This window comes from Aotus nancymaae, unplaced genomic scaffold (genome assembly GCF_030222135.1).
Source record: "Aotus nancymaae isolate 86718 unplaced genomic scaffold, 86718_ANA_hifiasm-v0.15.2.pri h1tg000057l, whole genome shotgun sequence".
NCBI classification, from domain to species: Eukaryota; Metazoa; Chordata; class Mammalia; order Primates; family Aotidae; genus Aotus; species Aotus nancymaae.
Window position 1 is genome coordinate 43,115,701 of NW_026988471.1, and position 27,742 is coordinate 43,143,442.

The window sequence follows — 27,742 nt, forward strand, 5'->3', positions numbered from 1 at the left end:
ACATTGACTCCTGCAATTTTGTCATCTCACATGAACTCAAGTGACGAGGCCTTGGCTTGTATGAGATGTAATCTTTTGATTCCAGGAGATTATTGTCATCTTAGACATAGAAATGAGACATTGATTTAGAAATCATAGAAAGACATAGAAATGAGGAAAAATTTACTGAAACTCTGAGAAACTATAACCGTAAGGATAAAGGATAGTGGTGGTAAAGAAACAAATTTAAGTGAGTGATGTTAATATTTTTGTGAGCAGATAAAATGTAATAATGAGCTCTGTAACCACTATCATTTGCTTTGTCTTTAAAAGTGTGGAACATTTCGACAATTACATATTGAGGAGGACTTTGTAATCAATGTTTTATTGTTTGGTAAAATTTAGTTTGCTAAAATGGGTGACAGTTTATTAGAGAAATATTGTTTAGTAGATTTATAAAGTTAACTTGAGCATTAAATGAAGTATTCTCCATCCACAAAACCATGTTTGAGTGTGTGTCTCGCTCAGCTCGAGTCCTTCGAAGAGGTTGTCTGCATTCACGCAGAGCCAGCTGTGGGCATGTAACGCATGAAATGATGATAACTATGTCGTTGTGATTTTCAAAGGACACGGTCACACACTACTCGGAGCTGTACCACGACTTCACCACCACGCAGGTGGGAATGCACGACATCGTCCGCAGCTTCCGGCAGACCATGGACCAGTTCAGCAGTGAGCCCGGCAGATACAGGTGACCACGGCACACGCTCTCATTCTTCCCAGGCTTAGTGTGTGATCTGCAGTGTATCCCTCACAACCAGGTGTATTTGGAGGTTCAAGTAATAATGTAACAAGCCTGCATCTTTTTTTTTTTTTTTTTTTTTTTTTGAGATGGAGGAGTCTCGCTCTGTTGCCAGGCTGGAGTGCAGTTGCACAATCTTGGCTCACTGTAACCTCTGCCTCCTGGGTTCAATCGATTCTCCTGCCTCAGCCTCCCGAGTAGTTGGGATTACAGGCACACGCCACCATGCCCAGTTAATTTTTGTATTTTTTTTTTTTTTTTTTTTTTTGTAGAAATGGGGTCTCACCATGCTGGCCAGGATGGTCTCTATTTCTTGATCTCATGATCCACCTGCCTCAGCCTCCCAAAATACTGGGATTACGGGTGTGAGCCACGGCACCCAGAACCCAAGCCTGCATAATTATAATTGATTACAGTTTGGTTATACCAGGGCTTGCTGTATTACTTTTCTGTTTTCTTACTTTGCTGACTTTCAGTTTCCTCTTTTGTAAAATGATGAAGATCACAGTACTTACTTCACAGGAGTTTTGTGAAAATTAGGTTAATTAAAAAGGTAATAAGCTAAATGTTAGCCATGAACTATTATTTTTTTCTTTTTTAAAGACCAGCTCCGGCTGGGTGCAGTGGCTTATGCCTGAGATTCCAACACTGTGGGAGGCCAAGGCTGGCAGATCACCTGAGGTCAGGTGTTTGAGACCAGCCTGGGCAACATGGTGAAACCCGTCCTCTACTAAAAATACAAAAATTAGTGGGGCATGATGGTGCATGCCTGTAATCCCAGCTACTCAGGAGGCTGAGGCAGGAGAATTGCTTGAACCTGTTAGGCAGAGGTTGCAGTGAGCTGAGATTATGCCATTGCAAGCCAGCCTGGACAAGAGAGCAAGACTCCATGTCAAGAAAACACAATAAAAATACTGGCTCCTTCTCTGCAGTATTATTATCATTGTTATTGGATCTATAGTTTCCTTGTACAGTATGAATCCATATGTCTCAGCTAAAGTGTCAGTAGATCTCAATGGTCAGGAACATAGCTTTGGAATCAGGTAGGCCTGAGGGGGTGTCCTGCTCTGTAGCTGTGTGACCTGGGGCTGGTTAGTTAACATAAGTCTCAGTTTTCTTATCAATGAAAAAGTGACAGCAGTAACCTTTATAGGGCTGTTGTGAGGTTAAATTAGATAATATACATAAAGCACTTAAAGTAGTGCCTGGATCTTAATACTCAACAAAATTAACTATCATTAAGTTTATATAGATTACCCAACAGAATCAGTAAAAAGGAACTAAAAAAATTTCCCCTCCTTTAGGTACTCTGATTACTCTGTCTCAGACAGGGAAACTGAGGCTCTGAGTGTGCAGGGAATGTCCACAGGAAGGAGTGGCAGACATGGCATTCGAACTGAAACAGTTGGGCTCCAGAGACCATGCACTTATTCATAATTATGCTTCCTCAAATAGCTAAAGTCAGCATTGATTGGAGTCATTTCAGGTGAATATGTCTTCCCCAAACAGTGTTTTGCTTTCAGCAATTGAGAGTGCACACCAATAATAAGGCAAGATTTTATAGGGACTCAAATACAAAGGGAAGTTCTTTTGGGGAAAACACCTCATCTTATTTGCAGACATACACTTTAGATTCTACATGGAGTGATGAGAATTGCTAAAGAAAGTCTTCATGGATGTCAATGAGTTTTAGTCTCAGGATGTTAACGAATTTTGATTCTAGGAGATTATTTCTTCTAGGATTCTAGGTTTAAAAAGAAAAGAACAGGTCGGGTGTGGTGGCTCACGCCTGTAATCCCAGCACTTTGGAAAGCCAAGGTGGGCGGATCACCTGAGGTCAGGAGTTTGAGATCAGCCTGGCCATGGTGAAACCCCGTCTCTACTAAAAATACAAAACATTAGCCAGGCGTGGTGGTGGGTGCCTGCAATCCCAGCTACTCGGGAGGCTGAGGCAGGAAAATTGCTTGAACCCAGGAGGTGGAGGTTACAGTGATCCGAGATTGTACCACTGCACTCCAGCTTGGGCAGTAAGAGCGAAACTCCATCTCAAAAAGACAAAAACAAAACAAAACCCAATATTGACTGAGATCCAAATGTATTTCTTTTTTCTTTCCTTCCTTCCTTCCTTCCTTCATTCCTTCCTTCCTTCCTTCCTCCTTTTCTTTCTTTTCTTCTTTCTTCTTTTTTTTTTTTAAGATAGAGTCTTACCCTGTCGTTCAGGCTGGAGTGCAGTGACACAATCTCGGCTCACTGCAACCTCCACCTCCTGAATTCAAGTGATTCTCCTACCTCAGCCTCCTAAGTAGTTAGGATTACAGGCGTGCACCACCAGACCTAATTTTTGTATTTTTGGTAGAGATGGGGTTTTTTCATGTTGGCCAGGCTCGTCTCCAACTCCTGACCTCAAGTAATCCACCTGCCTTGGCCTCCCAAAGTGAGCTGGGATTACAGGCGTGAGCCACCGCACCTGGCCCCCAAATGTGTTTCTTAACTTTGAGGCGTGACCTAGTATTAGGCTAGCCTTTGGGTTTATTACAGTGAGAAAGTGTTCATGTGACCCAGCATGACAGTTCTTGGCCATCTGGCTTGACTATGCTTTCCAGAAGGTGCTAGACCTATATGGTTAATAGTGTGCATTCAGCTCCTACATCTTGTACATGCAAGATAAGCAGCTGCGGAGCGCCTTCCCAGCCTTCTGACAGGTCCTGATGACACTGAACCTTGTCAACTCTTACAGGTTCATGGGGACTGAAGCTTATGCAGAGAGCATTGACAGGACCATGATGTTCTATGGAATGCCATTTATCCAAGAAGCTGACTTTCCCTTCAACAATTACCTCACCATGCTAGACACTCTTTCTGGGAACAGTGTGTATGAGGTTATCACATCCTGGATGGAAAACATGCCAGAAGGAAAGTGGCCTAATTGGATGGTAAGTCCTCATGCCAGCATAGCACATAATGTGCTACTGTTGCCCTTGCTGTCCAGTTACCTCTAAAATACAATGGACCTTTGTCTTTAAGTGACCATCACCTCTGCCTTATTTGATGATTGTTCAGTGGTCAGGCCTGTTCCAGCTTCTGCCAAGTTCTTTTCATTAAGGGGGAGACATGCCTGCTGGATGGAAAGAATATTGAATGAGTGCTTCTCTATGCTTAGAGCATTACTAGGCTTTGCTGGGGATGGATATCAAACCGTAATTTCTCCCCACGTATCTCAGAGTTTATGATGTCAATGGGAAGAGAGGATTTCAGGTGTGGAAGAGGTACATAGCAATTCAGGGTGACATAAAACTGACAAAACACCAATGTGTGTGGCAGAATGCACTGCAAAAACTACAGAGATTCTCGGAGAAAGAATTCCTCCCTCTTCTGCACTGTACTCTTCAAAACATTTTTTTTTTTTTTTTTTTTTGGAGACAGAGTCTCGCTGTCACCAGGCACCAGTCTGGAGTGCAGTGGTGCGATCTTGGCTCACTGCAACCTCCACCTCCCAAGTTCAAGCAATTCTCCTGCCTCAGCCTCCCAAGTAGCTGGGACTACAGGTGCATGCCACCATGCTCAGCTAATTTTTGTATTTTTAGTAGAGACGGGTTTTCACCATGTTGGCCAGGATGGTCTCAATCTCTTGACCTTGTGATCCGCCTGCCTCAGTCTCCCAAAGTGCTGGGATTATAGGCATGAGCCACTGCGCCCGGCCTTTTTTTTTTTTTTTTTTTTTTTTGAGACTCATTCTGCACCCAGGCTGGAGTGTAGTGGTGCAATCATGGCTCACTGCAGCCTCCACCTCCAAGGCTCAAGCAATCCTCCCACATCAGCCTCTTGAGTAGCTGGGACTACAGGCATATGCCACCACACCTGGCTAATTATTATAATTTTTTTTTGTATTTTTAGTAGAGGCAGTGTTTTGCCATGTTGGCCAGTCTGGTCTTGAACTCCTGACCTCAAGTGATCTGCCTGCCTCAGTCTTCCAAAGTGCTGGGATTACAGGTGTGAGCCACCATACCTGGCCCTAACATTTTTGAAGACTGGCAATACATTACTTCAGTGACAAAAGATACAGTGATATATACCTGTGGTGACAAACTAGTATTTTCACTTCCACACCCATCAAGATTCCTTTCCCTGATCTGATTTTTCTGACTTTGGGTTTGAGTTAGTAAGATGTCTGTAGAATTATAGATGTAAGCGGGGCTGCTTAAAAGTCCCACAGTAACAGCGGTTTAAACAAAATGGAGGTTTCTTTCTCTCATACGAAAGACAACCCTCTTTTCTTTAATATATTAAAGTGTATATATATTTAAAATGTAAACTCTCAAACACCTCTTTCATCTCTGCAATCCACCATTTCTCTGTATCTCTACCATCTTATGCTATTTCTTTGGTCTCACCATTTAGGTCTCAGGTATGTGTCACCACAGTAAGCCTTCTGGAGCCCCCCAATAAGGTGTCAGGTCTACCTATTTATACCATAGCACCCCTTCATTCCCTTAAAGTCCACACACTTCCACAATATCTGCTTTCCCTGCCAGACGGTTCACTCATTAAGGACGGAGGCAGGTTCCCAGCATCCTAGCACAGCGCCCACCTCACACTGAGGTGCTCAGTCTCAGGGCTTGTTTATTGCTGGTGCTGTTATTCTTAGCAATTCAGCGATTTAACAAAGGTGTACCTTCTCTTTTTATTTTTTTATTTTTTTTAAAGACAGGGTTTCACCATGTTGGTCAGGCTGGTCTTGAACTCCCGACCTCAGGTGATTCGCCCGCCTTGGCCTCCAAAGTGCTTGGATTACAGGTGTGAGCCACCACACCCGGCCAGCCTTCTCTTATATAGTATAAAGAGTTGCTCTTGTATAGTATAGGGAGTTGTCTTCTACTAGTCAATATCTTCTGTGGTGCCTCCACAATACTTGTAGGTTTGAGCTGGGCCTTGAAACGTGGTATTGTTTTGATACTTTACACACAGATCCTGCCAGCTGTCTTACACAGCCTGATGAAAAACTGAAAGGATAAGGAAGGAGAAAATGCAGCCTGGGCAGAAAAACACTGAATCTGTGAACCATGATTAAGCTTATTTCAATCTTTTCTGATGCTTTAATTGGCAAGAATGTATGTTTCTATTGCCAGAGCCTTTCTCTGTCCGGTGAGGGGAAAGAAGCTCAAATTTAGGCATGGTAAAAGCTTTGATTTGTAAAACGTAAGTATTAAAACTATACTACAATTTTTAAATAACAGCTTTGTTGAGACATAGTTCACATACCATAAAATTTACCTTTTTTTTTTTTTTTGAGACGGAGTCTTGCTCTTGTTGCCCAGCAGGCCGGAATGCAGTGGTGCGATCCTGGCTCACTACAACCTCCACCTCCTGGGTTCAAGTAATTCTCCTGCCTCAGCCTCCAGAGTAGCTGGGATTACAGGCGCCCGCCACCACATACAGCTAATTTTTTGTATTTTAACAAATACAAAAAGACAGGGTTTCATCATGTTGGCCAGCCTGGTCTTGAACTCCTGATCTCAGGTGATCCACCTGACTTGGCCTCCCAAAGTGCAGGGATTACAGACATGAGCCACTGCGCCTGGCCAAAATTTATCCTTTCTAAAGTATGTAATTAAGTGGGTTTTTTTTTTTTTGTATATTTACAGAGTTATGCAACCATCACCAATGTCTCATTCCAGAGCATTTTCATCACCCCAAAAAGAAACCACATATCCATTAGCAGTCACTGCACGGCCCCTCCCTCTCTGTCCTCAGTCTCTGGCAATCACTCACCTACCTCCTGTGTCCATGGATTTGCCTACTCAGGGCATTTGATATAAAGAGTTATAAAATATGGGCCTTTTGTGTCTAGCTTCTTTCACTTAACATAGTGTTTTCAAGGTTTATCCATGTCGTAGTATGTATTGGTACATCATTCCTCTTTCTGGTTGAATGCTTCCATAAAGCACATTTTGTTTATCCATTTGTGAATGGACAGACATTTAAGTTGTTTTCACTTTTGGACTATTATGAATAGTGATGCTATGGACATTTGTGTACAAGTTTCTATAAAAACATATTTTCAGTTCTCTCTGGTGTATATCCACGAGTGGAATTGTCCCACTAGGCATATGGTAAGTCTACATTTAACTATTTGAGGAACTGCCAAACTGTTTTCCAAAGTAGCTACACTATTTGACATTCCCACCAGCAATGTTATGAAAGTTCCAGTTTTTCCACATCTCATCAAGCCTTGTGATGTTCTGCCTTTCTGATTATGGCCTTCCTGCTGAGTGTCAAATTGTTATCTCATTTTGTGTGTGTGTGTGTGTGTGTGTGTATTTTTTTTTTTTTTTTTGCATTTCCCTGATGGCTAATTTTGTTGAGGGCATTTTCATGTGCTTATTGGACATTTGCATGTCTTATTTGGAGAAGTGTCTATTCAAATTCTTTGCTTATAATTAAATCTGGTTGTCTTTTTATTGTAAGAATTTCTGATATATTCTGAATAGATGATTTGCAAGCATTTTCTCCCATTCCGTGGGCTTTCATGTCAATTTTTCTTTTTTTTTTTTGGGATGGAGTCTCACTCTGTTGCCCAGGCTGGAGGGCAGTGGCACAATCTTAGCTCACTCCACCCTCTGCCTCCCAGGTTCAAGTGATTCTCCTGCCTCAGCCTCCCGAGTAGCTGGGATAGCAGGTGTGTGCCACTGCAGCAGCTGTGGGTTTTTTTGTTTTTTTTAAGTAGAGGCAGGGTTTCACCGTGTTGGCCAGGCTGGTCTTGAACTCCTGACCTCATGATCCGCCTGTTTCGGCCTTCCAAAGTGCTGGGATTACAGGTGTGAGCCACCATGCCCAACCTCATGTCACTTTCTTGATAGTGTCCCTTGAAAAGCATAAAAGTTTTTAATTTTTATGAAGTCCAATTATTTTGCTGTTGTTGTTGTTGCTTGTACTTTAGGTGTTATATTAGAAATCATTGCCTGGTCCATTTATTCCAGCACCATATGCTAAAAAAAACTATTGTTTCCTTCATTGGATTATCATGGAACCTTTTTTGAAAAATCAACTAATCATAGGCTGGGCATGGGGGCTCACACCTGAAATCCCAGCACTTTGGGAGGTTGAGGTGGGAGTATCACTTGAGCCCAGGAGTTCAAGGTTGCAGTGAGCCATGATCACACTACTGCACTCCAGCCTGGGTGACAGAGTGAGACCCTCTCTCTAAATATAAAACAAACAAACAAACAAAACATCAATTGATTGGATTTCCAGACTCTCAGTTCTGTTTATCTGTATGTCTGTTTCTATGCCTGAACACCCTGAATTGATTACTGTAGCTTAGTAAGTTTTGACACAGAGAAGTGTGAGTCCTCCAACTTTGTTATTTTTCAAGATTATTTTAGCTGTTCTGGGTACCTTACATTTCCATGTAAATTTTAGGACTTCCATAAACATTTTAGAATAGCCAACTGGGATTTAAAAAGCCAACTGCGATTTTGATAGGGATTGCATTGAATCTGTTTATCATTTTTTTTAGTCATGCCATCTTAACAGTATTAAGTCTGCCAATCCATGAATACAGATGTATCTTATTTAGGTCTTTAATTTCTTTTGATGTTTTATGTTTTTCACTGTATAAATCTTATACTTTTTGTTCAATTTATTCTAAGTATTTTGTTCTTTTGATGTTATTGTAAACTTTATTTCATTTTTTGATCATTATAAGTGTATAGAAATACAATAGATTTGTGTATGATGATCTTGCATCCTACAACATTGCTGAACTTGTTTATTGTTTCTAATAGTTTACCGTGAATTCCTGAGGAAATTTTTATTCTAAAATTATGGTAAAATATACATGAAACATAATTTTAAACATTTAAAGATGTATAATTCAGTGCATTAAATACATTCAAAATGTTGTACAACCATCACCATTATCAGTTTCTGGAACTTTTATCATCCCAAACAGAAAATCTGTACCCACTGAACATTAATTCTTCACTCCCACCACTAACCCCTAATATCTTCCATTCTATTTTCAGGCTCTATAAATTTGCCTATTCTAGGTAACTCATAGTGGAATCATACAGTATTTGTCCTTTTGTGTCTGCCTTATTTCACTTAGCTTAATGTTTTTAAGTTTCCTTCATACAGTAGCACGTATCAGATCTTACTCCTTTTTGCAACTAAATAACATTCCATTGTACTTACGTAAGGCATGTAATCTATTCATCTCTCGGTGGGCATTTGGTGCCTCTTTTTGGCTATGGGAAGAATGTTACAAACAGTGTACAAGGTGTCTGTTTGAGCCCCAGATTTCAGTTCTTCTGGATCTGTACAGTGGAGTGGAATTGCTGGATCATGTAGTCCTTATTTGTTTTTGTATTTTTTGTGGAGATGGGGTTTTGCCATGTTGTCCATGCTGGTCTTGAACTCCTGAGCTCAAGTGATCCTTCCACCTTGGCCTCCCAGCGTTAGGATTACAGGTGTGAGCCACTGTGCCCAGCCTTGCATCATATAGTACTTCTATGTTTAATTTTTCAAGGAACTATCAAACTGTTTTCCACGGTGACTTCCCCATTTTACGTTCCCATCAGCAATGTACAATTTCTTAACATCCTCACCAACACTTTTCTGTCTTGTTTTTTAAATTTATACCCATCATAGTAGGTGTGAAGTGGTATCTCATTTTATGCATTATTGAAAAACAGTTTTGCTGGATGTGGAAATCTTGGTTTAAGTTCTTTCTTTCATCACTTCGAATGTCATCCCATTGCCATCTGGCCTCCATGGTTTCTGATAAGAAGTCTATTGCTAATCTTATTGAGGCTCCCTTACATGTGACATACCAATTTGTTCCTTTAAAGATTCTGTGCCTTTTAATGGTTTGACTGATATGTCCAAGTGAGTCTTTTTAATTTTGTCCTACTTGGAGTCCACTGAGGTTTTAGATACACAATTTAAAAAAATCAAATTTGGGAAGTTCTTGGCCATTATTTTTTCAAATATTATTAGTGACCATTTCCCTCCTTTTGAGACTCCCATTATGCCTATGTTGGTATGCATGATAGTATTCCACAGGTATCTAAGTTTGCTTTTTTTTTTTTGTCTGTTTCCCAGGCTGGAGTGCAGTGGTATAAACATGGCTCACTGCAACCTTGACATCCTGTGCTCAAACAATTTTCCCACCTCAGCTTCTTGAGTAGCTGGGACTACAGGTACATGCCACCATGGCTAGCTAAATTTTTAATTTTTTGTAGACATGGGGTCTTACCATGTTGCCCAGGCTGGTCTAGAACTCCTGGACTCGAGCAATCCTCCTGCCTTGGCATCCCGAAGCGCTGGGATTACAGGTGGGACCCACAGCGCCTGGCCTCATTCATTCTTAATTTTTCTTTCTGGTTCTCAGACCAGATACCCTCAATTGACCCATCTTCAAGTTTTCTGATTCCTCTGCTAGTTCAAATTTGTCAAGCCCCTCTAGTAAATGTCTCACTTTAGCTATTGTACTTATTGACTCTAAAATTTTCATAATTTCTCTTTACTGATACTATCTGATAACTCTGTTCATATACTTCCTTTAAATTCTTTAGACACAGCTTTTTTTCTTTGAATATCAGAATATTAGCTGGTTTAAAGTCTCTGTCTAGTAAGTCCAATGTTTGGTCTTCCTAAGCAACATTAGCTATCGACTCCCCCACCATTATATGAGCCATATTTTCCTGTTTCTTTGCCTGTTTTGTATTTTTGTTATTGTTAAAAACTGGACATTTTAAGTAGTATGACAATTTTGGAAATCACATTCTCCCTTTCCCAGTGTTTGTTGTGTTCTATGTCCAGAAGGCTTGAGAAATTAAAGGGTTTCCTGTCAGAAGATCTCATGATAGCAAAAAGAATAAAAGGATGGAGGCAAAAACTGACCTAATTTTCTGGCCATAAAAATAGAAAAACACTTCACAATGGTCTATAAAAACGTAATTATAAAGATGATTTTCATACATCTGAGGAAGTTAAAAAAAAAAAAACCCTCCCATTTCTTGAATTGTAGCAATTAAGTCTTGTCCTAAGACTCAAGTTCAAAAGCTAGTTCTGTCTCATACTACTACTTCAATAAATGATGCAAGTTCTCAGAGCTTGTTTCCTTATTTGTAAAATGGAGATAGTACTTGATAGCACTATGAAGGAGGGAAACATAGGTGTGAAAGTACTTTTTAAACAGTAAAGTGCCATGCTCAGCATATGCACATGAGGGTTTGAGTTATGGGTTATGGAAAGAGTTGTTAAGACTGTTTAAATAGTAATTTATTTAAATCACTTATTTAAATAAGGACTAGATGTTCTATACCCGAACATTTAACATGGAAATATATTTAAAAATAGAAAACACTTTATAAAATTTCATCTTGGACTATGTAAATTCTTTCTAAAAGTTGACTTAAATTTTGTTTGAATAGTTTGTAAGTCAAAACAACCTTTTAAAAGATGACACATCAGAAGTCTTTCTTATGCCTGTCCCTTTCACCTTATTGCCTTGTCTTGCTCTCTGTGGAGGAAACAGTCTTCTTTTCTTTCCTGTCAATATTCTCTTATCCAGATGTGAGAAAATATGAATAATGTACCCTCTGAATTTTATTTGCAATATCACTGTGAAGTAAATTCTTACCACCATTTTCTTGCTCATCAGTGGCCAAGATAATTGGTCAGTTACACAGCAAATAGCAGGCCTAGGACTCAAGTCTAGGCTTGCTAATACCAAGTTACCACATCTACTTTGTGCTGCCTGGGGAACTTTCCGTGAAATAGGGTAAATCTTTCAGAAAACTGTGTACAGAGAGCTGTGTTCTTAAATATATCTGCCTTTCAGATTGGTGGACCAGACAGTTCCAGGCTGACTTCTCGTTTGGGGAATGAGTATGTCAACATGATGAACATGCTTCTTTTCACACTCCCTGGAACTCCTATAACTTACTATGGAGAGGAAATTGGAATGGGAAATATTGTAGCCACAAATCTCAATGAAAGCTATGATATTGTAAGTTGAATACAACTTGACTATTTGTCACAAGTATAAAACCAAGGACTCATTTTTTATTTTTTGCCAAATCAGGGAACTTACTATCTCTCTATTCTACTGCTGAAAATCATGGTTACTTTGCTTTTCTTACTGTTAGTAAGAATTCTCAGCTTTCTTGGTAGTTTGAGAGCTTATTTTAAAAATGCTTTCTGCACCACTCAACTGAATTTCTTGGGTAAGGCATTTTAAAGATGTTTTCCACCTGATAAGCACATTAAAATTTATTTTTTTTCCTTTTTGCCAGGAATACTGTGTTGAGAGGCACACTAAAATTGGTTTACTTTAGATTATTATTCATTTCCCTCTACTTGAAATGTGGAGTTAGGAACACATTTCTTTAGTTCTTATTTGTCCTTTTTGGTCTTGGGTGACCACAGCACAAAGACTCTTCCTTTTATGTTATCAAATGCAGTGCACAGCCTCAGAGTTGAGCAGTTTTTTATTTCGCGGCTACAGATTTCAGAATTGTGTTGCTGGGCAGATGACTATCTTGAAACTTTAATTTGCCTGGTTAGCTTTCAATTGTATGAGATCCAATTTCCCTAATATTTAAGGTAGCTTTTTTTCTCTATCAGCTCCTACATTTGCGTGTGTGCACCCATGAGCAATAAACAGGCTGAATAAATCAGTAGGATAGAATTCACACTCACTTGTACATGGCAATGTTCTTAAATTCACTATCACTGTACCACAGAAGTAGTATAAATCGGTAACAGCACATTTTTAAATCCTACATTACTGATTTTTAGGCAAAAGCAGCAATGATTTCAAGCATGTATTAAGGTTCAATTAGTAATGTCTATTCAAATTCAAATAATTAAAGTTCAACTAGTATTGTCTATTCAAAGTCAATGTTATTAGGTACTTTGTAGTTAAAAGTGTGAAACTGGTTTATGTACTGAATGTTAAGGCCTTTTCATCACAAATGCTAATGAGTACAAGCACTAGCTAAAACTATAGGGAATTAAAAATTTATGAAGTAAATCAGCACCAAAGTGCATTTCTTTTAATAACCAGATCACTGTTTCCTCTTTCTGGTCTTTTGACATAGAATACCCTACTCTCAAAGTCACCAATGCAGTGGGACAATAGTTCAAATGCTGGTTTTTCTGAAGCTAGTCACATCTGGATACCTGCCAATTCAGATTACCACACTGTAAATGTTGATGTAAGTATCAGTGAAAATTTTATGTTGATTCTAGAAACAAGAAATGGGTTGCTACTGAAAGTATACACTTACCCTGAATGTGTCTAAACCTTAACTGATACTCTTTAAGTCAATCACAGACCTCCCTTGCTGTTTTCAATTTGTAAGGAGTTTGCAAATCACACCTTTGTGAAACTACAAACTGGTACAAATCTACCATGTGAAGTGAACTATCATACAGAATAGACTACTCTTCAATGGCCTTTGAGTAATGAAGGAAATTTTATGGAAGTTTTTTTAGCAAGCCCAGTTCCTCCTCTCTTCCCCTCAAAAGGCAGGGAGAGGGGAGGTTTTTTAAAAGAAGACATATCAGAAGTCTTTTTCATGCCTAAATTACTTAGAATACAATATGTCCAGAATATTCCCATAGGCCAATTTGAGTATTGTAATTTAAATACAATACTCAAATTGGCCTATGGGAATATTATGGACATAATGAAAATCAAGAGGCATTTAATCGAAATCACAAATGTTAAATATACATTTTGTGTTTTCAAGACCTATGTAGGAAATCCTACATAAAATGCATACCAGCAAAGATGGAAAAAGTGCAAATGCAAATTAAAACAATTTTTGAGACGGAGTTTTGCTCTTATTGCCCAGGCTAGAGTGCAGTCGTGTGGTCTCGGCTCACTGCATCCTCCACCTCCTGGGTTCAAGTGATTCTCCTGCCTCAGCCTCTCAAGTAGCTGGGATTACAGGCATGCCCATCACCATGCCTGGCTAATTTTTGTATTCTTAGTAGAGATGGGGTTTTACCTTGTTGGGCAGGCTAGTTTCAAACTCCTGACCTCAGGTGATCCGCCCACCTCAGCCTCTCAAGGTACTGGGATTACAGGTGTGAGTCACTGCGCCAGGCCAACAATGACATTTTTTTCTATCAGATTAACAAGAAGTCTTTAAAAATGATCATGAGTGATGAGGGATACCAAATCATAAATCCCAGATAATGCCATTTTAATAAAATACATCCAGATGATCCTGGAAAGGAACTGAAAATTTAAGAAATTTCTAAAAGATATCAAGTAAAATTAGGGTTGGGCACCATGGCTCACACCTGTAATCCCAGCATTTTGGGATGCCAAGGCCAGAAGATCGCTTGAGCACAGGAATTTGAGACGAGCCTAGGCAATATAGGGAGACCTATCTTGTTTCTACCTTTGCACCCCCACCTATGCCCCCCGCCAAAAAAAGAGAAATGAGCTGGGCCTGGTGACATGTACCTGTAGTCCCAGCTACTCAGGAGGCTGAACTCAAGAGTTCAAGGTTGCAGTGAGCTGCGAATGCCCCACTTCACTCCAGCCTGGGTGACAGAGTAAGACTGTCTCAAAAAAAAAAAAAAATACACACACACACATATATTACACATATACATGCATCTAAAACACACAGGAGAAAAATAGTTCTAACAGGGAGAGAGCACACTGTAGTAATTTCCTAAACTGCTGCAATTGGCCATGGCATAATTTCCCTAAGGAAAAAAAAATCCAAGAACTGTTTGGTGATCACATGCATGGTGGAATGATTAGAACAAAGCCTGAAGCTTCTACAAGTGCATCAGAAGAAAGAAAAGAAAAGAAGGAAAACAAGACCTAACTCTAGTGCTGTCCCTTGGTGAGAATTCACTGTGGAATGCTCTCAGAAAGGACAGCTTTTACTACTCAGCTCACAGAGTTACAGGGGCCAGGAGAAAAAAAAGGTGGAAATCTAGCAAGCTTATCACCTTCAAGTAGGAAAAGAACCCAACATCCCAAAGACATGTCAGACCCACATCCATCTTGGCTTCTCACAATTATGAGAGGCAGACGACAACTGAAGACAAACGAGGAAGGTCAAAACACAAAAGCAAACAGATCAAGAATCACACAGTATCTGACAAAAACAAAGACCATGAAAGGGAGACACCATTCCTAACAGAACACTGTAAAAGCAGAAAATATAGCAAACATAAGACTTCAATACAAGTATAAATAGCCCCAGTAGATGGCTGTTTAATGGAGCTCCTTGATATTCTTTAAAGAAGTGATTAGATACCTCAGAACTGTAAAAGACTGTCAAACAATGACATAAACTAGAACATAAGTGCTAATTAGTGTGCTGAAAAATTGATCCAGGGGCTTGTCCAGAATGTACTGAAAAAGGCAAAGAATTAAGAGCATAAGAAAAATTTGGATACATGGAAGATAGATGCAGAATTCCAACATGCAGCAACAATTGCACAGGAGAACAGAATGGAGGAGACATATAATCAAAGAAATAAAACACATAACCCAGAGATAAAGGAAGACTTTATCTTCCTTTAGAACAGCTAGGATAAAGAGAAAACTCCACAACTACTCAGAAAGAAACCAAACCTGAAAATAGACTGCCTGAGAAAAGGGTTGAAAATTGAGCTAGCATCAGACTTTTCAATTGGATACTGTAGCACATTAGAACTCTAACTTCAAAGTTGTAATGGAAACTGAATTCTAAACCCTAGAATTCTATATCCATTCAAACTGACATGTAAGAGAGCAAAACAGAGATGGAAAAGCAAGGACCCACATTTTACCATGTGTGGCTACTTTATGAAAGAATAGTGAAGGGACTATCCAGCAAAACAAAACACAACAAATCGAAAATGGAGATACAATGTATTAAAAGAAGGAAAAGGAGACAATATATTTGATTTTTTAAAAATTTTGATACACAATGTAAAACAAGGTTTTCTGGAACAAAAATCTTAGTGATTTGATTCTATATGGGAAATGTTAGTAGGGAGGGTGTGTGGGTGGGAGGGGGTGCACAGGAAAAAGAGTATACATTTGAGCTGTTCAGTAGCTGTTAACTGTGACTATTAAACAGAATTGGACATTTAGTTCCTGCTGGGTATGGTGGCTCACACTTGTAATCCCAGCACTTTGGGAGGCCAAGGCGGGAGGATCATTTGATCCCAGGAGTTTGAGACCAGTCTGGGCAACATAGTGAGACCCCCATCTCTTAAAAAAAAAAAAAACTAGCTGGGCATGGTGGCACACACCTGTATTCCCAGCTACTCAGGAGCCTGAGGTGGGAGGATCACTTGATCCCAGGATGTTGAGGCTGCAGTGAGCCATGATTGTGTCACTGCACTCCAGCCTGGGCAACAGATGGAGACTCTTTGAAAATAAATAAAATTAGTTCCCATGTCATACTAACACTTCAAGTGCTCAGTAGCTGCCATATTGGATAGCACTGATATAGAATGTTTCCAGCATTACAGAAAGTTCTATTGGCCAGCATTGTTCTAGATGTTGAGAAAAATTATTTTAAAGTGGTCATAATTTTAATGGTAATATTTGGACAGAACAAATTTTCAAAGAACACTAGAAGAAAAAAATTATACAGTCAACCCAATAAAAAGCTTAACAGAAAAAAATACCCATATAACCACAAATAAAAGATAAAATAGGGCTTCAGAATTATGTCTAAAAATAATAATCACAAATATGAATGGGTTAAATTAGCCTATTAAAAGATAAAACCACTCAGTTAACAAGACAAAATAGATATGAGACACAGCTTTAAAATGAAAGACATACAAAGAATGGAAGATAAAGCAAGCAAAGAATAAAAAGAAAGCTTGCAACTCAGCTATAGCTTTAAAAAAAAAAATGCAGTTACCTTTTGACCGAATAATTCCATTCCTAGATACTTGTATTTAGAAATATTTGCATAGGTGCACAATGATAAATACTCAAGGGATCTCAACACCTTTTTTTTTTTTTTTTTTTTTTTTGAGACAGTCTTGCTCTGTCACCCAGGCTAGAGTGCAGTGGCATGATCTTGGCTCACTGCAGCCTCCACCTCCTGGGTTCAAGCGATTCTCTTCCCTCAGCCTCCCAAGTAGCTGGGATTACAGATGTATGTCATCATGCCTGGCTAATTTTTGTATTTTTCTTTTTTTTTTTTTTTTAGTAGAGATGGTGTTTCACTATGTTGGCTAGGCTGGTCTTGAACTCCTGACCTCAGGTGATCCACCTGCCTTGGCCTCCCAAAGCGCTAGGATTACAGGTGTGAGTCACCATGCCCAGCCTGCAACATTTGTTAATAGAAGACACTAGAAATTTTTTAGATATTTTATCAATAGAAAACCAGTTCTATCAATTATGGGCCCAGTATGCAGCTTTTAAAAATGAAAGAGCTCTATATACATTGATATGAGACCATTTCTAACATGTATTAAATAAAGTATAGAATGGGAACATGCCACCAATTGTGTAAAGAAAAATATGTAAACATGTTTACATAGGCACAGAATGTATCATTTCATATGATACATAAAAACAAAAAAACACATAAGTAGTAATAGTGCCTGTCTCTGAGGGGAACTGTGAAGCTATGGAACCATGTTAAAACCTTTTTATAGTATGTATTCTTCTTGTAATTGAATAAAAAAATTATAAAAATCAGGCTTGGAAATATTTAATAGCAGACAAAATATAGTTCAATATGAAAAGCATTATATGAGACAAAGGCAATTTTGAAAAACTGATAAAACAACATTCCACTAAAAATCATGAATATGCATCTAACAACAGCTTCAAAATATATAAAATACTCAGAAATGTAAAACTGACAAATCCACAATTACAGAAAAAGACTTCAACATATTTCTAGAAAGTAATAACAAGTAGACAATAATAGTTAACACTTACTGGGCACTTCTTATATGAGTGGCACTGAAACATGTGCTTTCATGCATTACCTAAGGCTAGAGAAAATGTTAATAACTTTGACAAGTCATATACATGTATCATAAATACCTTTGTACCTGGCCAACAGAATAAACATTTTTTCAAACACCCATTATTAGATAATTATTTAAAGACCACATATTGGGAATCCACCCTTAAAGAACACCACCACCACAATAACCACTACCACCCCAGTAAACGTGGCTGGCAAGAGTACAAGTAAATAAACATTATCATTGATTTGGCAACAGCTCTTATGAAGAATTTGGCATTATGTATCAAGTGTCCATATTCTTTGACAAAATGTCTCTCTGATAATCTAAAATATAAAAATGGGCGGAGGGGAATAAAAATAGAAAATATTAGAAACACAAATGTCAAAATGAAAGGAGTGGTTAAGTATGGCACAACCATTCAAAAGAATATTGTCATTAAAAACATTTATGGAGGTTATATAGTTAATAACAGAAAATGCTTGAAATGTTAGAAGTACGTCATCAAATTATGTATGTTTTATATAGCTGCAAAATAAACCCAAATAATCTTTAATGAACACATACTACTTTTATGGTAAAAAAAAAAAAAAAAAAAATCTACAATTTCTAACTTCCACTCTAGGCAGTTATTTATTTTGCATCCTTTTTTCAACTTTCTCTTCTATTATTAGCTGTGCAACAAATACATGTTTGCTAAAGTTACATGATCTTTGCACAACAGCAAACTCCACATTATTCTACAAAGGGGAACAAACAAGCCCCAATTCCTCAGAAATCTGAGTCCATTGTTGCTTTCCTTCTGGGCATCTGACAGTTACAATACAGTACAGAGTGACTTTACATGAGTAAAATATTCATCAACTTAGACTTGGACGTTTGTTTTGGGATTCCTAAAGTGGAGTCAAATTTGGTCTCTACAGAAACTCTACAATGTAGCAGAGCACTGTGCTAGCTTTAATGACTCCCAGACAAGATGAAACACTGAATTTGTCATTTCTATCAGTTTTTAGATGAATTATTCTTACCTACTTATTGATGCTTACAATTTGGCAAATTATAAGGGAAAACTGAAGCGAGTGTTTTGGGGAAATAACTCCTTACAATATATTAAAAATACTTACAAACAATTCTTGGAATCACTTATGTGAATACTTTTTTTAAAAAACAGGTCCAAATGACGCAGCCCAGATCGGCTTTGAAGTTATATCAAGATTTAAGTCTACTTCATGCCAATGAGCTACTCCTCAGCAGGGGCTGGTTTTGCCATTTGAGGAATGACAGCCACTATGTTGTGTACACAAGAGAGCTGGATGGCATAGACAGAATCTTTATCATTGTTCTGAATTTTGGAGAATCGACACTGCTAAATCTACAGAATATGATTTCAGGCCTTCCCACTAGAGTGAGAATAAGGTTAAGTACCAATTCTACCAACAAAGACAGTGAAGTTGATACCACTGGCATTTTTCTGGACAAGGGAGATGGACTCATCCTTGAACACAATACGAAGAATCTCCTTCATCACCAAACAGCTTTCAGAGATAGATGCTTTGTTTCCAATCGAGCATGCTATTCCAGTGTACTGAACATACTGTATACCTCATGTTAGGCACCTTTATGAAGAGATGAAGACACTGGCATTTCATTGGGATTGTAAGCATTTGAAGTAGCTTCATGTACAGCATGCTGCTTGGTGAACAATCACTCATTCTTAGATATTTCTGTAGCTTGAACGTAACTGCTTTAAGAAGCGTTCTCAAATGTTTTGAAAAAAATGTTTAAGTAAATTATCACTTACAGGAGCTTATAACTTTATTGAGATAGCATCAGTCAGGGATGACCAGAACACATTAGGACCCCAGATTATTTAAAAACTCTTAAAGAATTTTAATGGGAAGAATGTTATCTTTTCCCTTAAAATGCAGTCATAGAAATGAGAGGATGACTCCCTGCCACAGTGTCTAGAAGCATTTGCTAGCAAAGAGGCAGGACACTGATTTGTAAACTGCTCAACTGTTCTGACTGAAAGGGAGGCCTAGAGTTCTGCTGTCACCAATCCTTCCCTTGTCCCCAACTCCATGTCCTTCTAAGGAGCATGATTTGAAAACTACTTTCCTAGGTTAATGGGCATGTGCATCAATGGAGAGAACGGTATAAGCAAGTGAGATGTAGACTAAGCAAAATTTAGATGGAGAAGCACATTTTAAAAGATTAATAACTTCAAAATCTCTAAGTTACTAATTTTTTTTTTGCTAACTCAATTGGAAGTAACACTACCAAATATTTCAGTGTTTCCAATTCCCAGGTGAATGCAGTGTTTCAGAATTTCAGATATTTCTTAAGATCCTCGAAAACACTGGTGCTGTCAAGTCCAAGTTCCTCGTACAGGAATTTAATTTGGGCTGTAATCTAAAAGAAACACATTTTAAAAATTAGAAGGCCTTTTTAGTAAAATGCCACTGTTGAAACTTCTCTTTGTCTATCCATCTTCACCTAACCCTGAAGTCAGCAATTTATGGCAAGAATACTTTTATTTGGGACAGAGACAGCAGGCTTCCAACAATTAAGATTAAATTATTTTCTTTAACAGAGCTCACTCATCAAGTACTAGAGACATTTCTCTTGATTGACACAGTGTCCCTCCATTTCCTCCTAGTTCTCACCCGTAGACAGGATATTTGTGAAGTAGGTTTGTCATAAATCCTGCTGCAACCACTGAAACCTTATAAATACAACATCTCTCTAGTTCAGGTATCTGTCTACAGAGGGGCTTGATAACATACCTTTTTGTGAGAATCCTCAATGACATGATTGCCTCCAGGCTGAATATCTAGAATAATATTAGGGGCCTGATAGCCTGAAAGAGTTAACATGTAGAACAATTAGAAGACTGTTCGGAATCTTCTTTGGAAGATCCAGGCCCATTTCTCCCCTGTTCTTTGAGTACTCAGTTCAAATAATAGTGAAGGAATAAAAAGCAAAAACCACCATCATCAACAAAAAGATGGGAGGGGACAAGCAGCAGAAGACAAACTCTTGACACAGGGAAAGCAGGAAGAGGCCGTATGGAAAAGATTATGTGGTGCCGCATGGAGAAGGCTGAAACCCAGGAGATCATCAGCCTGCCCTGTGGAATCTGAGAGTCTTCTGCCCTGAAAATGCCAACTATAGCAGTGTGTGGGAGTGACAAATGGAGAGGAATACAGGGAGACTGTCTGACTTAGCATGCTGTTCCAAGGCAAAAAGGAGGGATTCGTATCTCATAAAGCTGAAACAACTATCTAGAGGAAATTCAAGCACCTAAATAGTCTGGGCACTGGTGGCCCAAAGCAAAAACCTCAGAATCTATCTTTTAGAGATTCCCAAGAATAATGGCTCAATAAATATTGATAAATGAATAATTGTACAGCAGTACATCTCCAAGTTATATTTGAGTCTTAAATTTATTTTTTTCTTTGTGTCTGCCTATTTTAATATTGTCCTTTGAAAAAGAGGCGAGGCAGTGTATGTATAGTTATGTAACTACATACACATTAACTGGGCAGTCAACATAGGAAAATAACTGTTTGGCCTAAATCCTGGGCAGATGATTTGGTTGCAGCCTGAAATACATTACTCTGAGCAGTGTACTGTGGGTAGTAGTCTGTTTGGCCACGTTCCCTGCTTCTAGGTGGTCTCCTACCTTCTCCTGTGTCCTTAGTATGCTCCATGATGGCTTCCTTGAGTTTCTCAGTATAGCTTACAACTCCTTTCAGAGGTACACGTTCATCATTTTCATACGCTGTTATGTGAATTGAAGGATAATGCTGAAAGAAAATACACAAAAAGAAAATGCACAAAAAGTTCACCTTTTTTTTTTTTTGATGTAGTTATACAAAATTATATGTGTTTTTTTAATTGTACCTTAGGTTCTGGGGTACATGTGCAGATCATGCAGGATTGTTGCATAGGTACATACAGGGCAATGTGGTTTGCTGCCTCCATACCCCCGTCACCTACATCTGGCATTTCTCCCCATGTTATCCCTCCCCAACCTCCCCACCTGCCCCCGCTGTCCCGCCCTTGATGCCCCTGCCAACAGACCCCAGTGTGTGATGCTCCCCTCCCTGTGTCCATGTGTTCTCATTGTTCAACACCCGCCTATGAGTGAGGACATGCGGTGTTTTTCTGTTCTTGTGTCAGTTTGCTGAGAATGATGGTTTCCATATTCATCCATGTCCCTACAAATGATGGTTTCCAGATTCATCGTTTTTTATGGCTGCATAGTATTCCATGGTGTATATGTGCCACATGTTCTTTGTCCAGTCTATTACTGATGGGCATTTGGGTTGGTTCCAGGTCTTTGCTATTGTAAACAGTGCTGCTATGAACATGTGTGTGCATGTGTCTTTATAATAGAATGATTTATAATCCTTTGGGTATATACCCAGTGATGGGATTGCTGGGTCAAATGAAATTTGTATTTCTAGGTCCTTGAGGAAGCACCACACTGTCTTCCATAATGGTTAAACTAGTTTACACTCCCACCAACAGTGTAAAAGTGTTCCTATTTCTCCACATCCTCTCCAGCATCTGTTGTCTCCAGAATTTTTAATGATCACCATTCTAACTGGCATGAAGTGATATCTCAATGTGGATTTGATTTGCATTTCTCTAATAATCAGTGATGATAAGCATTTTTTCAAATGTTTCCTGGCCTCATAGATATCTTCTTTTGAAAAGTGTCTGTTCATATCCTTCTCCCACTTTTTGATGGGTTTTTTTCTTGTAAATCTGTTTTAGTTCTTTGTAGATTCTGGATATTAGCCCTTTGTCAGATGGGTAGATTGCAAAAATTTTTTCCCATTCTGTTGGTTATTGGTTGTTGGTTCACTCTAATGATTCTTTCTTTTGTTGTGCAGAAGCTCTTAAGTTCAATTAGATCCTATTTGTCTATTTTGGCTTTTGTTGCCATGGCTTTTGGTGTTTTAGTCATGAAGTCCTTGCCTATGCCTACGTCCTGAATGGTATTGCCTAGGTTTTCTTCTAGGGTTTTTATGGTGTTAGGTCTTACGTTTAAATCTTTAACTCATCTGGTGTTAATTTTAGTTAAGGTGTAAGAAAGGGATCCAGTTTCTGCTTTCTGCACATGGCTGGAGAGTTTCCCAACACCATTTATTAAACAAGGAATCCTTTCCCCATTGCTTGCTTTTGTCAGGTTTGTCAAAGATCAGATGGTTGTAGATGTGTGGCATTGCTTCCAAGGCCTCTGTTCTGTTCCACTGATCTATATCCCTGTTTTTGTACCAGTATCATGCTGTCTGGATTACTGTAGCCTTGTAGTACAGTTGAAGTCAGGTAGTGTGATGTGTCCAGCTTTGTTCTTTTTGCTTAGGATTGTCTTGGCTATGCGGGCTCCCTTTTGGTTCCATATCAAATTTAAAGTGGTTTTTTCCAGTTCTGTGAAGAAGCTACCATTTAATGGTAGCTTGATGGGGATAGCATTGTATCTATAAATTACTTTGGGCACTATGGCCATTTTCATGATATTGATTCTTCCTAACCATGAGTATGGAATGTTTTTCCATCTGTTTGTGTCCTCTCTTGTTTTCCTTGAGCAGTGGTTTGTAGTTCTCCTTGAAGAGGTCCTTTACATCCTTTGTTAGTTGTATTCCTAGGTATTTTATTCTCTTTGTAGCAATTGTGAATGGGAGTTTGCTCACGATTCAGCTCTCTGTTAGTCCGTTAGTGCTGTATAGAAATGCTTGTGATTTCTGCACATTGATTTTGTATCCTGAGACTTTGCTGAAGTTGCTCACCAGTTTCAGGAGATTCTGGGCTGAGATGATAGGGTCTTCTAAATATACAATCATGTTGTCTGCAAATAGAGACAATTTCACTTCCTCTTTTCTAATTGAATACCATTTATTTTTTTTTCTTGCCTGATTGCTCTGGCTAGAACTTCCAATACCATATTGAATAGGAGTGGTGAGAGAGGTCATCCTTGTCTAGTACCAGATTTCAAAGGGAATGCTTCCAGTTTTTGCCCATTCAGTATGATATTGGCTGTAGGTTTGTTGTAAACAGCTTTTATTATTTTGAGATACATTCTGTCGATACCTACTTTATTGAGGGTTTTTAGCATAAAGGGCTGTTGAATTTTGTAAGGCCTTCTCTGCATCTATTGAGATAATCATGTGGTTTTTGTCTTTGGTTCTGTTTATGTGGTGGATTATGTTTATAGACTTGCATATGTTGAACCAGCCTTCCATCCCTGGAACCAGCTAAGGATCTAAGATGGATGGAGAATGAATCTGATGAATTGACAGAAACAGGCTTCCGGAAGTGGGTAATAACAAATTTCTCAGAGCTAAAAGAACATGTGCTAATCCAATGCAAAGAAACTAAGAACCTAGAAAAAAAGTTAGATGAGATGCTAACTAGAATGAACAGCTTAGAGAAGAATATAAATGACTTGATGGAGCTGAAAAACACAGCACGAGAACTTCGTGAAGCATATACAAGTTTCAATAGCCAAATCGACCAAGCAGAAGAAAGGATATCAGAGATTGAGGATCAACTCAATGAAATAAAACGAGAAGGCAAGAATAGAGGGGAAAAAAAGTGAAAAGAAATGAACAAAGCCTCCAAGAAATATGGGATTATGTGAAAAGAGCTAATCTACGCTTGACAGCTGTACCTGAATGTGACGGAGAAAATTAATCCAAGCTGGAAAACACTCTTTAGGATATTATCCAGGAGAACTTCCCCAACCTAGCAAGGCAGGCCAACATTGAAGTCCGAGAAATACAGAGAACACCACAAAGATATTCCTCAAGAAGAGCAACCCTAAGGCACATAATTGTCAGATTCACCAGGGTTGAAATGAAGGAAAAAATGCTAAGGGCAGCCAGAGAGAAAGGTCAGGCTACCCACAAAGGGAAGCCCATTGGACTCACAGCAGACCTCTCTGCAGAAACCCTACAAGCCAGAAGAGAGTGGGGGCTAATTTTCAACATCCTTAAAGAAAAGAACTTTCAACGGAGAATTTCATATCCAGCCAAACAAAGCTTCATAAGCGAAGGAGAAAGAAAATTCTTTATGGACAGCAATTGCTGAGAGATTTTGTCACCACTAGGCCTGCCTTACAAGAGCTCCTGAAAGAAGCACTAAACAAGGAAAGGAACAACCAGTACCAGCCACTCCAAAAATGTACCAAATGGTAAAGACCACCATCAACACAATGAAGAAAATGTGTCAACTAACCGGCAAAACATCCAGCTAGCATCAAAATGGCAGGATCAAATTCACACATAATATTAACCTTAAATGTAAATGGACTAAATGCCCCCATCAAAAGACACAGACTGGCAAATTGTATAAAAAGTCAAAACTCATCGGTGTGTTGTATTCAGGAAACCCATCTCATGTGCAAGGACACACATAGGCTAAAAATAAAGAGATGGAGGAAAATTTATCAAGCAAATGGAGAGCAAAAAAAAAAAAAAAAAGCAGGAGTTGCAATCCTAGTCTCTGATAAAATGGACTTTAAACCAACAAAGATCAAAAGAGACAAAGAAGGGCATTACATAATGGTAAAAGGATCAATGCATCAAGAAGAATTAACGATCCTAAATATATACACACCCCATACAGGAGCACCCAGGTACATAAAGCAAGTTCTTAATGACCTACAAAGAGACTTAGACTCCCACACAATAATAGTGGGAGACTTTAACACTTCACTGTCAATATTAGACAGATCAATGAGACAGAATATTAACAAGGATATCCAGGACTTGAACTCAGATCGGGACCAAGTGGACCTAATAGACATCTACAGAACTCTCCACCCCAAAACCACAGAATATGCATTCTTCTCAGCACTGCATGGCACCTACTCTAAAATTGAGTTTACATTATTTCTTATGGTCCCTTTTTACTACAGAGATCATGAAAAATAATCACCTCCAATTTTCTCCAAGTACTCTAAGCTTTTTCTCACTTGATATCTTGAAAGAGCCTCAGTATTACAGTTAGACTGCTTGTTACCTGGAATAGCCTTTTCTTGACTAAAGGACCTTAGCTAATTCAGTAATTAAGGCATAAATCTATTCCCCTGAGGTATTAAACATGAAGCATGAGCAGAGATGGTGCTGAAGATATTTAGGTATTAAAAGTAGAAACATCTTTTCTTCAGCTTGGATAAGTTTTTTTTTCATTATTATCTTCTATATCAATTCAGGATAGTCTAACACAATTGTCTTTCACTACCTGAGGTTTAATATTTTGATAGGGACAGTAACGTTTTATGTAGTTCTTGTGTTTCTCGTCAGATGAAGGATTCCCCCATTCTTCTAATTCTTCTAATGTCAGAGGAAGTGTAGTGTCCATCATGGTGTTGAGAACATCCAAGAAAGGTGCCTAAAAAAAAGGCAAAGAAACGTATACTTCAAGTAAGAGGTTGGTGAGTTTCAGAAAAATATTACATTTTATGAATATACATACTGATAGGAGCAAAAATAACTCAAGAAGCCATGCAGATTACCAGGAGCTAGAATACTCAGTCCTTAACCAGGGCCTGTAATTTATAACCTACTTTTAAAGTCTTCAGACTCCTTAAATGACACTTATGTAACAGGAAATGGTTTATTTTCTAATTTTACAATATTCATTTTTAGCTTGGTACCTTTTATTCATATATATTTTTTCTTATATAAAAGCAATAAATGATACTGTCTCATACCAATTAGGATGGTTATAATGTTTTTAAAAAAGTATTGGCAATAACGTGGAAAAGCTGGAATCCTGATGCACTGGTGGTTGGAATGTAAAATGGGGCAGCTGCTATGGAAAACAGTATAGTGGTTCATCAAAAAGTTAATCTTAAGATTACCATATGATCCAGCAATTCCACTCCTGGCATATAATCCCCAAAACTGAAAGCAGGGTCTTGAAGAGATCTGTATACTTACGTTCATAGCAGCATTATTCACAACAACCAAAAGGTGGAAGCAACTCAAGTGTCCATTAATGGAAGAATGAGTAAGCCAAATGTGGTATACACATACAATATTACATGGAATATTACTCAGCCTTAAAAAGGAATAAAATTCTGATACACACTACAATATGGATGAACCTCAAGGATATCATCTAAGTGAAATAAACCAGTTACAAAAATACATATTTTTTATGATTCCACCTATCTGAGGTGCTTGAGTAGTCAAATTCACGGAGACAGAGGCTGCGGGAAGAAGCGAATGGAGAGTTGTTTAATTGGTATAGGGTTTCAGTTTTGTAAGATGAAAATCGAGTTCTGGAGATTGCAAATCATATGAATGCAGTTACCACTACTGAACTATTTATTCCCTTAAAAATGGTTTAAATGGTAAATTTTATGTTATTTTACCATAATTAAAAATTTTTTAACAATTAAATGCAGCAAGGTGTAAAGGCTTTTTCACTAGTTTGACATTTTATATTAAAAGTAAAAAACGCTAAGTAAAGAAACTCTGGAAAAACATCCAAGGTGAAAGAAGAGAAAACAACCCATTGGTTTATAACTAGTATTACAAAATTTAATGAAACAAAGGCTAGGTCACACATGATGGCTCATGCCTGTAATCCCAGCACTTTGGGAGGCTGAGGTGAGCAAATCACTTGAGCCCAAGAGTTAGACCAGCCTGGCCACCTGGTGAAACCCCATGTCTACCAAAAAAAAAAAAAAAAAAAAAAAAAAAAAAAACCAAAAACCCATAAAAATTAGCAGGGCATGGTGGCACATGCCTGTAGTCCCAGACACTCAGGAGGCTGAGGTTGGGAGGATCACCTGAGCCCCAGAGGTTGAGGCTGAAGTAAGCTGTGATCGTGCACCACTGCATTCCAGCCTGAGTGAAAGAGCAAAACTCTGTCTCAAAAAACAAAACAAAAATGAAGGCTGTATTTTTCACTTAGCTTTATATTCTTCTGTTAACATGCTTTTTAGCTTTCCCTTGTATTAACATT

At 38.5% G+C, this 27,742-nt stretch overlaps 2 protein-coding genes across 8 annotated transcripts in view; one reads left to right on the forward strand and one right to left on the reverse strand.

Moving 5' to 3' along the window:
- Window positions 1–27,174, forward strand: part of SLC3A1 (solute carrier family 3 member 1) — a 57,596-nt gene extending 30,422 nt beyond the window's left edge. For all 3 annotated transcript variants that reach the window (XM_064364045.1, XM_064364046.1, XM_012450595.3), the window contains 5 exons: window positions 606–730; window positions 3,519–3,714; window positions 11,628–11,795; window positions 12,889–13,005; window positions 18,924–27,174. In XM_064364045.1, the coding sequence (XP_064220115.1) occupies window positions 606–730; window positions 3,519–3,714; window positions 11,628–11,795; window positions 12,889–13,005; window positions 18,924–19,364 (1,047 nt within the window). In that variant the 3' untranslated portion in view covers window positions 19,365–27,174. The remainder of the gene's footprint in view (window positions 1–605; window positions 731–3,518; window positions 3,715–11,627; window positions 11,796–12,888; window positions 13,006–18,923) is intronic.
- PREPL (prolyl endopeptidase like) overlaps window positions 17,472–27,742 on the reverse strand; it is a 56,110-nt gene continuing 45,839 nt past the window's right edge. For 3 of the 5 annotated variants that reach the window (XM_012450589.3, XM_012450593.3, XM_012450590.3), the window contains 4 exons: window positions 26,009–26,158; window positions 21,438–21,561; window positions 20,539–20,612; window positions 17,472–20,164 (listed from right to left, as the gene is read on the reverse strand). In XM_012450589.3, the coding sequence (XP_012306012.1) occupies window positions 20,075–20,164; window positions 20,539–20,612; window positions 21,438–21,561; window positions 26,009–26,158 (438 nt within the window). In that variant the 3' untranslated portion in view covers window positions 17,472–20,074. The remainder of the gene's footprint in view (window positions 20,165–20,538; window positions 20,613–21,437; window positions 21,562–26,008; window positions 26,159–27,742) is intronic. The other 2 variants (XM_012450591.3, XM_021670762.2) reach the window with 1 other exon arrangement.